This window comes from Glycine max, chromosome 20 (assembly GCF_000004515.6).
Source record: "Glycine max cultivar Williams 82 chromosome 20, Glycine_max_v4.0, whole genome shotgun sequence".
NCBI lineage: Eukaryota > Viridiplantae > Streptophyta > Magnoliopsida > Fabales > Fabaceae > Glycine > Glycine max.
Genome location: NC_038256.2, coordinates 44,464,726 through 44,482,145, shown reverse-complemented (window position 1 = coordinate 44,482,145; position 17,420 = coordinate 44,464,726). Strand labels below are relative to the sequence as shown.

At 30.8% G+C, this 17,420-nt stretch overlaps 1 protein-coding gene across 4 annotated transcripts; it reads left to right on the top strand.

Moving 5' to 3' along the window:
- Positions 1-10,223: 10,223 nt before the first annotated feature.
- Positions 10,224-17,057, top strand: LOC102668537 (probable methyltransferase PMT3). Of its 4 annotated transcripts, none has more exons than XM_006606323.3 (8): positions 10,224-10,516; positions 11,792-12,255; positions 12,738-12,902; positions 12,983-13,165; positions 13,938-14,532; positions 15,227-15,339; positions 15,474-15,694; positions 16,424-17,057. In XM_006606323.3, the coding sequence occupies exons 2-8, from the start codon at positions 11,983-11,985 to the stop codon at positions 16,734-16,736; spliced, it is 1,863 nt and encodes a 620-aa protein (XP_006606386.1). In that variant the 5' UTR covers positions 10,224-10,516; positions 11,792-11,982; the 3' UTR covers positions 16,737-17,057. The 4 variants fall into 4 exon arrangements, with proteins under 4 accessions (XP_006606386.1, XP_025983227.1, XP_006606385.1 ...); XM_026127442.2 differs by having other exon boundaries at positions 10,333-10,470; XM_006606322.3 differs by having other exon boundaries at positions 10,333-10,755.
- The last annotated feature ends 363 nt before the right edge of the window (positions 17,058-17,420 follow it).

Below are 17,420 nucleotides of genomic sequence, written 5' to 3'. Positions count from 1 at the left end.
AATATCAAGATGAAAATTGGATAGAAATTGAAGTTGTTATTATTCACTGGGTGATAGTAATAATATACAGTAGGTATAAATAATTACAATGAGGTAACATTTCCTAAGATTATGGTGCGTAAGATAAGATAAAGTCATATGAGATATCTTCTGGTACTAGAGATTTGACTTTATTAAAATAAAATAAGAGTTATAAGTAACTGAATTATCTAGTTCCAACTGTATTAGCAAATATGGTTGATAATTGCCTAAATTGTTTACTTTGTGAGTGCTATTTGAGGCAATAATCTTTCTTTATCCTTGTTCAAAGGGTTGTTTTAATTTCATTAGTAGTTAAATTTTAGTCTAGTTGTTTAGTTTCTTGGTTACATTATAGTAATTCACTCCATTTTTTTTAGATGGAGTCTAAAGATGTAGAACTCATTTTGGAGATTGATTTTGAAGTATTGAAGGTTCAAAGGTTTAGTTGAGTCAACAATTTCTTGGGATAACAGAATATGTCATTTTGGTTAAGTCAGAGTCCGTGGCTGAGTGAGTCGGCACTTGAAATATATATAAATTTTTATTTTGTATTTTTAGGCCTAACCCTCTAGTGTAGATAGATTTCCCTGCATTTCTACTATCATCTTTGTATTAGTTCGCACTTTTGCACTATTCTATTGGAGGGGGGAAAAGCTCTCTAGTGTTCTTAGTGTTCTTCTTCAATTCCATCATTCCTTTCAAGTGTATTTTGGAACTGCTCAAGGTCATGAGTGACTAAGTTCTTTAGTTGTAAAGGGTAGGATGTAACCATTGTTGCACTCTTTTGATATGATTTACTATATATTTTGTATATTTCTATTCCATGTTAGTATCTTGCTTCTTTATTTAGTGCTTGTTGTGGATTGATCAATCATGGCATGACTTTAGACACGAAATGGGAAAGACTTTTATCATCTAGATTTCAAGTAATGTACTCAATAAGCTCAGCGTCTAGGAATGGAATTGAGTTATTTGTTAATATTTTGTCACAAAGCTTAAAGCTAGCACCTTTGTTAAGTTGTTGAGGGACCATGACTTAGGGAAGGTTCTAAAACTCTTTTTTACCTAAGGAATTAGGATTAAGAACATTTTTATTGGCTAATTTTAACATGAAAATATCTGCATTTATCTATTGTATTACTTTGATTTGATGTGCTTGCCAAGAGACAAACAATGGTCTACTGCATAAAATCTTATATGCCTCATGGAATTTGTAACTAGTTCATTCGTCCTTATCCTTTAACCATCGTAGTACCATACATATGTAGATTGTATATATTGTATTGGTCCAAATTGTAATATGGCAACAAATTGTGGGTTTGATTGTAATTCAAAACCTAAAATAAAAACATAAATTAAGTTTTGCTAAGGGAAAAAGAAAAATCATAGAAAAACTAAACTCAATAAGTTTACATAACTTAGCCTCAATATGCAAAAAAAAAAAAAAAAAAGAGGGCGGGTTGAACTCATTTGAGAATAAGTTAGAAATCTCAATCAAACTCAACTCATTTAACGGGTTAAAGATCTCAACCCAATGGGTTGAACTTATATTGTCATCTTTTTTTGTAGATATTTTGCATTTGTAAATTACCCATGTTTGTATTGCTTCATAATATTACAATTTAATTGTAATTTAAAACCTTGAATTCAATTGAAAATTATGATTCACTAACAAAAAATGCATATTACACACATGCACAATTCAATAATGGTAAACTCAAATTGTCATTTTTAATCTTTATAAATTCTTCTCATCCTCTGTATCAGCAACATCTTAAGTTAAACCATTAACCATGAAAATTTGAAATTTTAGTATGCATCTTAGATGTAAAAGAAAATACTTTGCATTTGCAAATTGCATGTCTATGTTGATTCACACTTTTGCACCACAATTGTGATGATAACCACAATTTAGAGGGGGGAAATTGAATTAAGACCTACTAAGAGAAAAGGGAAATCACATTTGAAAATTTCAATAATAAAAATCAAAATTGACATTTTCATTCTTTAATAATTAAGATTCTGTCAAAGACAACGAAAATATCACATCAAAATCAACAATAAAAAATTGGCATTTTTATTCTTCATGATTCTTTGTCATTTTTTTTGTATCATTAACATCTTTAGTAGTTTTGGAATCGCAATTTGTAAATTTTGGACCCATCTTGGGTGAAAGCGCATATACCCTGTATTTGCATATTACTTATGCTCATGTAACAACACCTCAATTGTGACTTTAATAATAATTTAAAACTTGAATAAATGGGAAAATTAAGATTCACCAAGAGAAAAGCACACATAAATTCATTTATAAAAATCTCAAATTGGCATTTTATTCAATATGAATTTTGCTCATTTTTTATATCTTTGACATCTTTAACCCAAAATGAGAGTCATACATAACTCATGATGAACACTAAAAAAATTACTAGAGCCTTAACTCAAGATCCAAATTGTCACCATTAATGATGGACCGATTAAAAAGCTCGTTGTTGTTGATGGGTATATCCAGCAAACTGATATATGGTTGAGTTTCATCAATTGGGCTAACCTCCATTTCCCTGTGGTGAATTGGTGGAGCAAATAATTGTGCCCTTTCAGCAACATTATTCGAGGCAGACAACATGGACTGTGATGGACCTGGACCTTGAAATGGTTGTGAAGTAGCAACCATCGACTGAGTAGCATAGGGAATTAAGTTTGCTCTTGGTTGAGGCATCGCCATAGGTTGTTCTGGTGGTGCCCGAAAAACCCTAACCATGTTGTTAACAGAGATTCTTGTTTCCTGTGTCACCATTAGCCTAGGAAAATTGGGATGCAAAGGGCTCAAAATCATCTCTCTTTGAAGGTTGACATGATTTGATAAATATAAACTACTTATAGCAGGATTTTCAACAAAATGAACCGACGCAAAATGGGCCATAAGTGCCAGAAGAGTAATAAAAACAAGGTTACAAAATATGCATCTAAAACCATTTTGATTGCTGTGGGGAGGGTCTTCCCCAAAGTTGTCTTCTCCAGAGTTGTCATCTCCAGAGTTGTTACCTCCATAGTTGAGAACAGTTGGGTGATAACTAATGTTAAGCATGATTTAGAACAAAATTCACAGAAAGCAAAACATGAGATTTCGTACACTCAAAGTCCAAATAGATAGTTTTATATTAGAAAATATTTGCACGCATTAAATGCATACATTAGTATTTTTAAAAAATATGATTACATTAATTGTAATTTAATTAATGTATTCTGAGAAAATTTATTACATTTGTAAATACTGAAATTTGACTAGAAAGAAAGTAACTGTTATGAAAAGAAAAATAAATAAATTATGTAGAAAACATTTATTAATTTTTTTATTGCGTTAAATAAGTTTTTGGTCTCCCAACAACATCAAATTTTGTTTTCTAGTTCCTCTTACAATTTTTGTCCATTTTTAATCCCAAAGAATTTCGTATGACTAATATTTGTCCCTCTAAAGAATTTTGTTCATTTTTAGTCCTTATTTTATTTTTATTACTCAAAATTGATCATTATTTTATCCATTTTTAATCTCCCATTTATTTTATATTCAAGGCTTTTTTGAGCAATAAAAGAGGACAACACACTAAAAATGGACATAAAAACTATAAGGGCTAAAATCTATCATATGAAATTTGACAAGGACTAAAAATGGGTAAAGGTTTAAAGAGACTAAAAATCAAAATTTGAAAAAGTTAAGGGACCAAAAAATTATTTAACTCTTTTTATTTAACATTAATCATATAGGGTCAAACTATTCTTAATTGCTATTTATAAGTATTAAATGCATTAAAAATAGGAGAAAAAGTAGCAATGCACCTCTAATTTATGGTTTCTTTTGCGAGATTTGTAAATAATTCATTCTTGTGTGAATTTATGCAATGGAAATTCCATTTTCGATGACTAATGTTGAACTTAATTGGATTTTTAGGCTAAAGAAGAGAAGATTTTGAAATGTTGTTGAAGGGCTCGCTCAGCGAGAAAGATTGGCCAAGCAAGGCTTATCCGCTTAGCAAGGAAGTTAGCTCGCTAAGCGAGTACAAAACCCTAGAGAATGTTGAGCCAGAGAGCAAAGCGCTTAGTGCGCAGCTAGTCCGCCCAGCGAGGACGTTGTCTCTTCTCGCGCTTAACGCGTCGAAGCCCGCTTAGCGCACAGTCACTAATTCTCGCTCAGTGAGACATACTTGTTAAGTGCGTCTTCGTAAGATGAGAAGCCCAAAAGTCTTTAAAACACTGAGAAAGGAAGGGAAATGAACAGACAAGCAATGTGGAAAAGAAGGAAGAAGGCACCAAGGCTAAAGAGAAGACATTTTCTTTACATCTTTACCATTTCATTTCATTCCTACATTATTTTCACCCTTGTATTAAGCCCTCCTTGCTAATGGAAGGCTAAACACTTCATTGTTGGAGAGTTTTTCTACTAAGCACTCTTGATGCAAAACTTCTAACTATCTATTTAATGTTAGTGTTAGTGTTCTCTGCTTCTATCTGTGTTTATTTTACATATTTGTGGCTTGATCACCCATTTATATGCTTTGTTAGGTTTTGAGTATTGGAAAATGCTTAAAGTCCTTAGAACTTGGTAGAGCAGCTAGAAGTCTGCATTTCTAGGAATAGTATGCAGTAATCTAGTAAATACTGCATATTGTGTGTAGTGCAGCTCGCTTAGAATGAGTTTGTTGAGGAATGAAGAACGAAACTAGGAGGGTTAAGCTCTTTTATGTGAGGAATTACGGTTAGAGTAATTTAATGGTGCAAGAACATTGGAGTAATACTAAATAGAGAAAAACTTATTTAGTTACGTCAAGAGAAAATTCAATAGAATACTCCCCAACGTTTTCATCTTGATATTTGTTCGATTATATAGTTCTGCGTTTGTCTTGTTATGCGTTTTGAAGTTTAGAAAAATTAGTTCAAGAATTTGAAACATGAATGAGTTCCTCTATTTTATTTTACTGCAATTGAAAATGTTTACAAATTGAATATGCGGCATCTAAGTATAACAAATTTCATGTGAACATGATACTCGGACTTACCGTTTTAATTACTACTTGTGCAAATTGGTACATTTGTCAATAGAGCGAACAATTATTAAAAAAATATTGATATATTTTTTTAGATGAGTGATCCACCTATTCCAAGAAGAGTGACTCTTTAGAGTTACGTCTCTTCCCCATCATTCATTTTATTAAAATATAATGATTAAGATTATTTGTTCCTCCTTATTTTTTATAAGGAATGATCAATTTTTTCTCGGAGTAACTCTTTGTAAAGTTACTTCTTTTTTATAACTCTATGTACATATTAAATTCTATGTCCATCAAGCCTCCAAATTTTTTTTATAGTTTTTTAAACATTTTTTTGCCACCATGGTATCAATATAGAGTACCCATACTTTGTTGACGATTAATTTTTGTCCAAAAATCTGATCAACTGCATGTAATGAGTTCTCTACAATTTTTCTATCCAAGGATCAAATGCAAAAAGGATTCAAGCCCAACTTTATTTGGGCCAACATGTTAGTTAAAAAAATGAGTATTCATTAAATAAACTTAATTTAATGTATACTATACTTTTTAAAATATTAGTAAATAAATTTAATGTATAATATACTCTTAAAAATACAAGTAAATGTTGCCTATAAAATTACCTAACCACAAATGTCAAATTTATATAAAACATGTTGTGCATGATCATTAAGTTAATATCAAAATATTTAGTTTATATATATATATATATATATATATATATATATATATATATATATATATATATAGAAGGGAGTAACTTTACTAGGAATTACTCTAGAGGAATCTGACTTTCTTTTTTTTTCTTTTATAATAAAAATAATTTTATAATATTTTAACAATATAAAAAGTATTTAATATTTTGTTTAATAAATAAAAAGAAAAACATGAGAATGGTGAATTACTATTCAACTAATATAAATATGTAGTATAAAGATTATAAGTATAAAGAAAAATAAATAAATAAATAATTAAAGTGATAACATTGTTCCATATATGACCCTATCCGTTAAATTTCAAAGTTACTAGTTGAGATTCTTTCTCTAATTTCATCATTGAGTTTTTCCTTTATTTTTGGTAGATATTTTTTGATATATTTTTCTGTCCATTATTTAACGAAAATTCGAAACATATATACAAAATGTTCCCTATCAATTAGATTTATCTATTATTACTGATTTTTTGGCATGTAAAAATCTAGGATAAATTTTGTCAAATTCATGTCTCCTATAACTTTCCAATATCAATTAAATTATTTCAAAATTAGTAATTCTTATTGAAGTTGTTTTCTTTAATAATTTTCACTATATATTAAATTTTTTGAATCTAAGCATTAAATTAAAATTTTTTATCAAGTAAATAAAATCTACAAATTTGCATAAAATTTTAAAAATATTCAATTATTCAATGACGATAGATAAAATTACATAATTTCAAAATGTCTGACCTACTATGTGTATGTGTGTATAAAAAGATTTTTATTTTATGAGATGATGTCACTGATATCTCATATTTGTTCCTTTCAAATAATTTAATTAATGTTGATTTTATATTTATTTTATTTTATTTCTAATAGAATCTTAAATTAATTATAGTACATAAGAATCGTATAAATTGAAATATTTAGATGTTATATTTATTTTATTTTTTAGAATTTTATATGATAAGTTTAAGAATCATGTAAATTTACGTGATATATTTTTTTGTTGATCAAAGTAAAAATATGAAAAATATTTGATTATAGGTATATTTTGAAATATAGTAATTGTTGTTATAAATAAATTTTACATGCACACAACTAATAAAGAGTTACTTCTGTGTTTTTTTTTAATTTATAGATAAAATTTACGTGAATTCACACAAATATATTTTATTATTATGAAACATGCAATGCATAATTTTAATTGATTGTCCAATAAAATAATTTAAATCAACATTAATTTATTCTATAAATTTACTAAATGTTATATTATTATTTAAAAAAATTTAAATTCATCACAAGTATGTATATAAAATATATTTAAATATTTATTTTCATATCTACTAATAGTAGTGTAAGTGATCTAAATTGAGTAGAGTTTTGTTTATTTTTAAACCCAATCTAATCAAACTTTGATTGGACTGGTTATCAAGTTGAGGCATTAAAAAATCCAAGTCTTGAAAATAAATTAAAAAATCCTCAAACTCAAAAATAATGATTTTTTTTATAAAAATAGTAATAATGTTTTAAAAACCAGTATTCAGAAAACATTGTATTGTTCATATGATAAACATAAAAAAACATGAATATATACTCAAAATATCATTTATAAAATAATATTTATTGCCTTAAAATAAATAGAAAAAAGATAAACTCTAAAATAATATATCATCTTAAGATAAGCCATGTATTACTTTAAGAATGAGATGTGCTTAATGTAAGGTTTTTATATGAATAATTTGGTTAGGTTAAGTCTTGGTTAGGTCAAAAACTCCAAACCCATCATTCAATTCAATTTTATTTGAGTTCGTTAAATTAAAACCAATCAAATCTAATGACCTAATCTAACTCACAAAAATCTAATTGGGTTGGATTGAATTGAGTGGATTCATAGAGTAGAAATGATCTACTTACATACATATCTACTAACATATATTTATTAAAATTGAAATTAAATAAAATATATTAAAAATTCAAGTAATCTAAAGAAATTACTCCAATTATAGAATGTGAATTTAATATTCATACAAGAAATGAGAAACTAAGCTAATTTATCTAAAATGTAGTGTTTTTTATTCAATTATCTAAAATTTGGTGTGCATGATCATTAATTAAGTCAATACTGACATAATAAACAATTGAATTAATAAAATTTAATATATATACAATTTTATTGAACAAAATATTTTTTATCAATAGTTATTCTTAGAGTATCTTGATTCATTCTCTCACTATATATAATTTAATGTTTAATTTTCCTTAGAAACTCAACTTATCATTTTGAGTGAGCCCTCTTCTTTCAATCTTTTTTTTTTCATCTATAAACCTTAAAATTAAGATCTTACTTAAAAAATTCAAATTTAATTTTACTTTGATCATTATAGTGTTGACTGGGGTGTGTGTGAGAGAGTAAAAACACTTGAACAAAATTACTAATGAAACATTCAATAACATCAATGTAATATTTGTTTCAACATATACATAAATAGATTTTTCTTATATGATATTAATTACTGTATTTATAAATATAATGTATAACTTACTTTACAGATATTTTTAAAGGCGTTTTCCATTAAATTTGATAAATCTAATAAATAAAAAATATATTCAGTAAACATGTGGATTTTTTATATGAATCTATATATATATTAAAAAAATATTGGTTAATAAAACAAACATTTTAAAGATTTTTATTTGGTATCTTAAATAAATGAGTAAATTATACTCGATATTCTTTCCTTTTTTTACATTATTTTTATCCTCATTCTATTAACGTTGTTAATCAATGTTAATTGAAATATGTGAGCAGACAAAATTGTTCTAATATCTTTGTTACACTCGCACCTCCTGTATTTTTCTCAAATTGTACCCCGATACCCCTTCCTTTTTTACATTATTGTTACCCCTTTCTGTCAACGTCGCGTTAACTAATGTCAATTAAAATATGTGAGCAGACAACATTACTCTAACTTCTTTGTTAAATACTCAATAATAGATTAACAATTGAACGTGTGAATGGACCTTTTTTAAGGCAATAACAATTTTTCCTTTGACTCTTACTTCATTGTTGCTAACACTTAAAAAAGATGCAGCTCTTGATTTAGACATTATATCAAATACCTAGTCATCAAAAATAAATATTTCAAAAAAAGAGTTAAAAACACAAATGCAGGAGCAAAATACTAAAATTTGAAGCAAATGACCATATTCAATCAATAGACATTGCTGGAAACACGTCTAACAAAAACACAACAATCAAATGACCCAACACACATAAAAAAATTGACCTAAAAAAAAAAGAATGAAGGGTGTTAGCACATGCATGCCAACAAGGTTAGTTCACGTCTAACAAAAAGTTGAGTTCACGTCCAATTAGAGAATAAAAAAAGTGTTAAAATATTTTTAGGTTGAAAATGATGTTATATCTTTAATGGAGTTAAGAGAAAAAAGATGAAAGGATTTAAAACATATATTTTCATTAAAAGTCATGTGACCAACATGTGTCTTAAAGGGTAAATAGTCATTTTTGTCCCTCAATGTGTAATTCATTGACAAATGTATCCTTGAAAGATGAAAATACAAAATTTATTCCCTAAAAGTGTAAAAAAGTGTGACAAATATATCCGGCCGTTAACTTTCGTCTGTCACCGTTAATAAAATAGTCTACCTGACATTGAGGGACAAAATTTTTGTCACACTTTTTATACTTTCAGAGACTAAATTTTGCATTTTCATCTTTCAATGATGCATTTGTCAGCGGAATGGGAGGATGAAAAGTTTAAAAAATATTATGACAAAAATACCCCTATGCATGACAATTCACATTGATAATCATTTTAGTGACAAATTTATCCCTCCGTGTCACGTAGACTATTTTATTAACCGTGACGGACGAAAGTTAACAGTCATATATATTTGTCGTATTTTTTACACTTTCAAAGACTAAATTTTATATTTTCATCTTTGAGGGACGCATTTGTCAACGAATTATACATTCAGGGATAAAAATGATTATTTACTCATTATTAAATGATGTTTAAGAGGGAGAATATGAACTAAACAATTAAAGGATTTTTTTTAGGATATAAAAAAGGAAAAATATCCTATATAATTTTGAAAACATACCAGATGCGAGTGTAATTTAGTCTAAAAAAATCTTATGAAAATTTTTGGACAAATTTATCGTTGAAAACACTTGCCATTGTTTGTATAAGGATTTCCCCGTATAATTAGGGGTAAATTTAGAATTTTAGATGTGATGTTTAATCCAAAATAGCCAAATCTCGAATCTCACTGTTAAATTCAGAGAGATTGACAATTCTGTCCACTCTCAAAGAAATAAAATACTATCAAGTACCAAACATTTCCAAATTTTCAACATATACCATCCAAAGTTCACCGGCAATTTCCAATGCCAAAGCCGTTATTATTTCACCTCTCCATCTCTCTAGCAGATAAACTTGTCTTTCTTTTTGTTTATTTTTTAATCAACCCTGTTCCACAATTTGACCTTTATTCAAATTATCGCATAAAATAAAGAGCACCGACTGGCACCAGAGTTGTAAAACCGTGTGCATAGCGTGACATGATTGCTGAGTGTTAAGTGTAAATCCACTTTGTGTGTGTCCAAATGGAATCTCAGTGGTAACCCATCTTACCCACACCATATCATATGCCACAAAAGTCTTGCCACCTTAATCACAGGTCAATTTGCTGTCCACACTGCTGCAACTCTTGCAAACTCTTTTAGGTTGGAACACCCCACCACCACCTTAAAACATTAACTCACCCCTTCTTTACGAGGAACACTGCTGCTCCACTGTCACAAACGCACGCACATAACACAATTCAGACAGTCAATGAGATCTCATCTTCTCTGACTTTTCGTCTTATTTATTTCCATGTGTCTTCTATAGTCCTTTTTTTTTAGACAAATTTGGGATTTTGATTTCATTTTCTTGCACCCAATTGGATTTTGATCTGAACCCAGTAAGCTTTTTTTGATGTCATTCTACTTTTACTAAGTTCGTTTGGCTTGTGTGTGGTGTGGCGGTTGTGATGGATCTGAACACTGAAGCGTTTTGCAACATGGGTGTGTTTGATGTGGTTGCTGCCCATTGAATGCAACTTAGAGTCTATTTTTTAATTCGTTGTTATTCATAAGTGTTACTCGTTTTAATGCTAATGATGTTTATTTTGCATTGGGCTAGATCTGCAAGTTCAGTTTAACTGCGTGGTTAGTGTTTGTCCTTAAGATGGTTCATGTTGCTCGATTTAAATCCATCGAAGTTTCTGGAATCATATATGTGCAAAAGGTGTCTTTACTTGTCAGTTGTCACCTTAGATCATGTTTCTTTTAAGGGGTGATTCGGATCCATCGTTTTCACTGGTTTGCTGTTGTCACTTTACTGATAGCAAGCATTACGGTCATCGTTGCTCTCTTCACTTGTATTTATTTATTCTTTTGTTTATTTTTATTACAAAATAATTGGCGGAAAACTAGGAGGGAATCTTGTGGATTGAGTTTGTTACTTACCTTGAGTCACACTCTAGGATTGTTCATGCTTGATCATCAAGTAAATCAGGCAACATCTTATCAATCTATAGATCCCGATTTCCTTGTGATTGGGTTATTGCTCATTGGCCACTTGTTTGGTGTTTGACCAAGAGTACTAGGACAAGAGATTGCTTTGTCTGGGGTGCACTAATTGCTATTATCCCTTTTATTTGTTTATGAATGTCCTCGGTGCTGTGAAAATCTTTCTTTGCTGGTTGGTGCCTTGCTTACATCTATCACTGAACTTCAACCCACAAGGGAATAAAGCAGTTTAAGTTTCTATACATGGATTTGTTCTCATTTTTATATTTGGATCCATTTTCCTAAGGAGTTTTTCATGATGGATAAGTGTTTATGGTTTCGTAGGTTTTATTCCTTTGAGCACTATGATTTAATCAAAAGTCAAAACAATAACAAAGTAATGATTTTCTGTATCTCTTTTGCTGACTGCTCTTCCCTTGTTTGCAGGTTAATCATTTAGTCACTGTATTGTGAGGAAGCTTGTTTGTCATTGTTTCTAATTTGAAGTACTGGGTTTGCTACATTAAGTGGGGTTTTGAGTGGTGAATTTGACATTGAATGTCTGGTGAAACAGGATCCTTTTAGCCCGTAACAGAACAGTGAAAGTTGCAGTTTGGATTTGTACTTTCAACTAATAAATGTCGAGGGGATCTGATGGATCACAAAAAAAGCGTTTAGTTGCTGCGATCTGTGTTGTGGCAATTTTTCTTGGTTTTCTGTATGTGTATGGCGGATCCATCTTTGGTTCTCAGAATAGTGGTTCATCTGCTCTTGAATATGGCAGATCATTGAAAAGACTTGGCTCGTCATATTTGGGTGCAGAGGATGACACTGATGGCAAGCAAGATGAATCTTCATCAAGTTTCAGACAGGGAGATGGGGAGGATAATATTGTTCCTAAGAGTTTCCCTGTATGTTGCTTTGTTAGCTTAGACATACGGCATGTTCACTATTTCTTCATGGTTTCTTGCAACATCCTTTTAATTGCTATAATCTTTAATATTTCATTTCTGCTATTGCTATTTGGTTTAATTAGTTGTATTAATAATAATGAACTCTCTTATATGCTGTTTGATTTGAATACAGGTTGCCAAACTCTTATGTTCAAGTATATTAGTTTGGTAAATAATACACATTACATATGAGTTAAATAAGATGCTTAAAATGGATTATAAATGGGAAAGTAAACGTTGAAGAAAACTAATTCCTTATCCACATCCACAGTAATATCCTAATCAAGCAACATGATTCTTGTTTGCACAATGAAAATAAACTTCATAGTTTCATAGATGAATAAGTGGGCACAATCAAGTTCATGGGCATCATCTAAATATGACTATACTTTTGGCTCATCAGCAGTCTCATGGTGTTTGCAATGTTTATGTTTTTGAAGGTTTGTGATGATCGTCATTCAGAGTTGATTCCCTGCTTAGATAGACACCTTATCTATCAAATGAGGATGAAGCTGGACCTGTCTGTGATGGAGCACTATGAAAGACATTGTCCTCCTGCGGAAAGGCGGTACAATTGCTTGATTCCTCCTCCATCAGGATACAAGGTGAAAATTTGCTAAGAGTATATGTGATCTTCAATATACTCTCTGATACTGATGTAATTGTTGTTTATATAATGTTGCAGGTTCCTATTAAGTGGCCACAAAGCAGAGATGAGGTGTGGAAAGCAAATATCCCACATACTCACCTTGCACACGAGAAGTCTGACCAGAATTGGATGACTGTAAAAGCTGAAAAAATAGTGTTTCCTGGAGGCGGGACTCATTTTCATTATGGAGCTGACAAGTACATAGCATCAATTGCAAATGTATGTCTGCATCTGATTTTACTGGTTTTGCATATAAAAAAATGACACCATATATATTTTGTTTTAGAATTGGGAGTTCTATGAGATTTTATGTGTGTTTATGCAAGTATCCATCTTTATGCCTGCTACTAATAGTGATGATGAACTAAAAGTTAAAAATAATCTTAATTTTTTTTAATTAATTAATGCAACATGAGGAATTAAGTGTAATTGTTTAATTTAAAATGATTCTAAAGTAATTCATTTGAGATAATACACCTTGTATTTTATGCCTACTTTATATATTTCTTTCCTATTCTTTCATTTTCTCACTATTTCAGCTTTTTAATCTTTTTTATTTGCAAGTCCAATAGTACATGTGGTGTGTCTTTGCATCTAGTTGTGTAATATGCTTTTATTTACAGATGTAGATATTGTAAACTGTTCATATGTCTTCAGCATGAGCTTCTAAAGAAACTGGTCCTTTACATTGGATGAAGTGATCACGAGTTTGATTATTGCTACCCAACTGTTAATAATTATAATTTAAATTTTATCACAAGTCAAGTCAGAAGTGGGGCCTATGCATTGTACTCACTGAAAGTTTGTATGAGGGATCCAATTAGAGAGCTAAAATCGTTAATATGTATTCAGTGGTCTACTCAATAACTTGTGCTTTTCAACATCAGTACCACTTTTAATGGTGCTGGTTGTTTGATATATTCCATTTATCTAGATTTGCTTGTATTTCATGGATAAATCATTATCTTAACATTCCAGTTTGCATTGCCAGATGCTTAACTTTTCAAACAATAATCTAAACAATGAAGGAAGGTTGCGGACAGTGCTTGATGTTGGTTGTGGTGTTGCAAGTTTTGGAGCATATCTTCTATCATCTGATATCATTGCAATGTCCTTGGCACCAAATGATGTGCATCAGAATCAAATTCAATTTGCTCTAGAAAGAGGAATTCCCGCATATCTTGGTGTCCTGGGAACTAAGAGACTCCCTTACCCAAGCAGATCTTTTGAGCTCGCTCATTGTTCTCGTTGTCGAATTGATTGGCTTCAAAGAGATGGAATTCTACTTCTTGAACTAGACCGGTTGCTCAGGCCAGGAGGTTATTTTGCATACTCATCTCCTGAAGCATATGCTCAGGATGAAGAGGATCTAAGGATATGGAAAGAAATGAGTGACCTTGTGGGGCGTATGTGTTGGAAAATAGCTGCAAAGAGGAACCAAACTGTTGTCTGGCAAAAACCTCCGACAAATGACTGCTATATGGAAAGAGAACCTGGTAGTCGCCCTCCTCTTTGCCAGTCTGATGATGACCCAGATGCAATTTGGGGAGTAAATATGGAAGCATGCATAACACCTTACAGTGATCGTGAGTACCCTTTTCTCTGTCATTTGATGGTTTTTGCATTCCATGGATTATAGTGATGTCTTTGCAAGTATCAATGCCTTGTTGCTTCTTTAGTGGCATGCATTTTTGTTTGCCCCCCTTTTCTGGTGTGTTCTTCTGGCAATAATAGTCCATGTACTATTTTTTCCCCTCAATTGAGTTAAGATTTAAACAGGGAGTGACAGTGTTTCATTTCCTTTCTCTGCAATGAAAAATAAGGAAATATGTTTTAACGTAGACCTACATGTTATGCATCGTGAGTGCAGCTTACCAAAATCCTTAATATCTATTAATTTGAAGTACATTAAGAATTTTCCATCTCATGCTACTGGATGGACGCATGGTTGAGCCTTTCTGCCTTGTGATTTGGTAGTCATAAGTTATAGTAGTAGTAACAGTCTCTCCACTTACAGACGTAACTAAGGTTGGATAGATTCGTTTTAGCTTCCCCAGATCCTACAAATAGTGAGAGCCTCATGCTGCCCTTATGCTGCTGACTAGATGTAGAACATCAGTATTTGCTTTTAGTGCATGCAGCATGATCCCAACTCCTAAACTTCTAAAATTGTTCTTCAATTTTTTATTTTATGTTGTTGAATGATTAAAGAAGAGAATAATTTAGAGAGTTGCGGTATATGAAACTTAACTACTGAAACTTTTGTTGATTTTATCACAGATGACAACAGAGCCAAGGGTAGTGGATTAGCTCCATGGCCTGCAAGATTGACTAGTCCTCCTCCTAGATTAGCTGACTTTGGCTATTCGAGTGACATGTTTGAAAAGGACATGGTAATCAGAAATTACAATTGATCCTCATGTTAACGACTAAAATTAATTTTTCCCCCTGTTAGCATAGAAATTTTGTATAACAAAAATATAATTTTAGATGAACCAATTTTTGGCTTAAATTTTGTCATCTGCAGGAACTATGGCAAAGGAGAGTTGAGAAGTACTGGGATCTCTTGAGTTCAAAAATCACATCAAACACATTGAGGAATATTATGGATATGAAAGCAAACATGGGTTCATTTGCAGCTGCTCTTAGAGACAAGGATGTTTGGGTGATGAATGTTGTACCTCAAGATGGACCAAACACACTTAAGCTCATATATGACAGAGGCCTCATTGGAACTACTCATGACTGGTATTGAAGCTAGATTGCTTGAATTATAAATCTATTGGTTCTTTGATAACTTGCCGTGCATTTGAGGCATTTCATTTTTATAACCTAATAATTTCTTATATGATTTGATTCCAGCTTCTAATGTTTAGATTCATTTTCCAATTAGTCCTTTATTTTTCCTGTAATATCATATACGGTTCTTATTAACAGTACCCATCTGTTAATAGTCCTTGTTTTATATATTTACTCCTAAAAATCACTGCACAGGCTACAAAATTTATCTTGATAATAATTTAATCAAATATGGAATAGTATTTTTGTTTTAATCTCAGAGTAAATAGTGTTTCCTCAAAAAGCATTATTTACAATCAAATCCAGATTGTTGATTTATGTCTCTGACGATTTTATATAAAAAGTACATTTTGAAATTGAATATTAGCTTGCATTCTGCTGTATTACTAGTTTAAGGATACTAATGATGATTCTGGATTTTTGGAGATAAAATCCTAGAGTTTAAGCAGTGAGTAATGTAGCCTCGTTGATTTGTAAGGATTATATGATATAGACTAGAGAATAAATTACTAATGTAGAGATCTTAATCCATCTGGTTGAGGGAATCCAGTGATTTGACTAAAGATCCTGAGAATTGTTGCTTATTCTAGATTCTAGATTCAGTTGTTGGATTTTGTTTTTGTAGTTCCTCCATGAATGATGAGAAAATAAGAGTTTTGATGTGATAATCTTAAACAGGTGTGAAGCATTTTCGACATACCCCCGGACATACGATTTACTTCATGCATGGACTGTCCTCTCTGACATAGAACAGAAAGGTTGCAGTCCAGAGGATCTATTAATTGAGATGGATCGCATGCTTCGACCTACTGGTTTCGTGATCATCCGAGATAAACAGCCAGTGATTGATTTTATAAAGAAGTACCTAAGTGCTTTGCACTGGGAAGCAATTGATTCCAGTTCTGACTCTGTCCAAGATGGTGACGAAGTTGTTTTTATCATCCAGAAGAAAATGTGGCTGACTAGTGAAAGCTTTAGGGACACAGAATAGGATAACCATTGCATTTTCATTTTCTTATAAATTATTATCTGCTGCTTCAAGGGATCGAAGCACGTCCTAAGGTGTGAAGCAGTAAAGTAAAACAACTTCATTTTGTAGCATTACATGTTTTCTTTTCATCTAATTTCCTTCTTTTGATTCTCATTTTTGGGATGATGATTATTCATGTGATTAAGACATACATAGGCATCACGCTTTTATAGGCTATTCAAAATTTTGCCTGCATTTGGGGATGATGTAAGCTACCAAATAATCAAGACATAGAAATCACTTATATAAGTTATGTAATATATATAAATGCCTTTTCTGCTCTGGGTTTCTTTTGTTTTTGTGCTTTAATATTTTTATGCTATTTTGTTCAGTATATATAAGTGTACAATTAAATGCAAGTGTAGAATGTGGATGATTCTTTGCAATCTTATCTATGATGTTGGGAAATGGATAATTTCTAGCGACTTTACCATGCATGATATTTGTGCATGGTGATATAGTCAAGGTTTGGAATAGACCTTTTTATGTTTTTTTTATAATGTTCTCATAAAAAATGTGCTTATCTCTTTTAAAAATTAAATAAATAATTTTTTTTCAAAATTTGTGAATCTTTATAAAAAATAGATAAATATAAAACTTTTAATACGATAATATTGCATGACAATTTAATATGAAATCATTCAT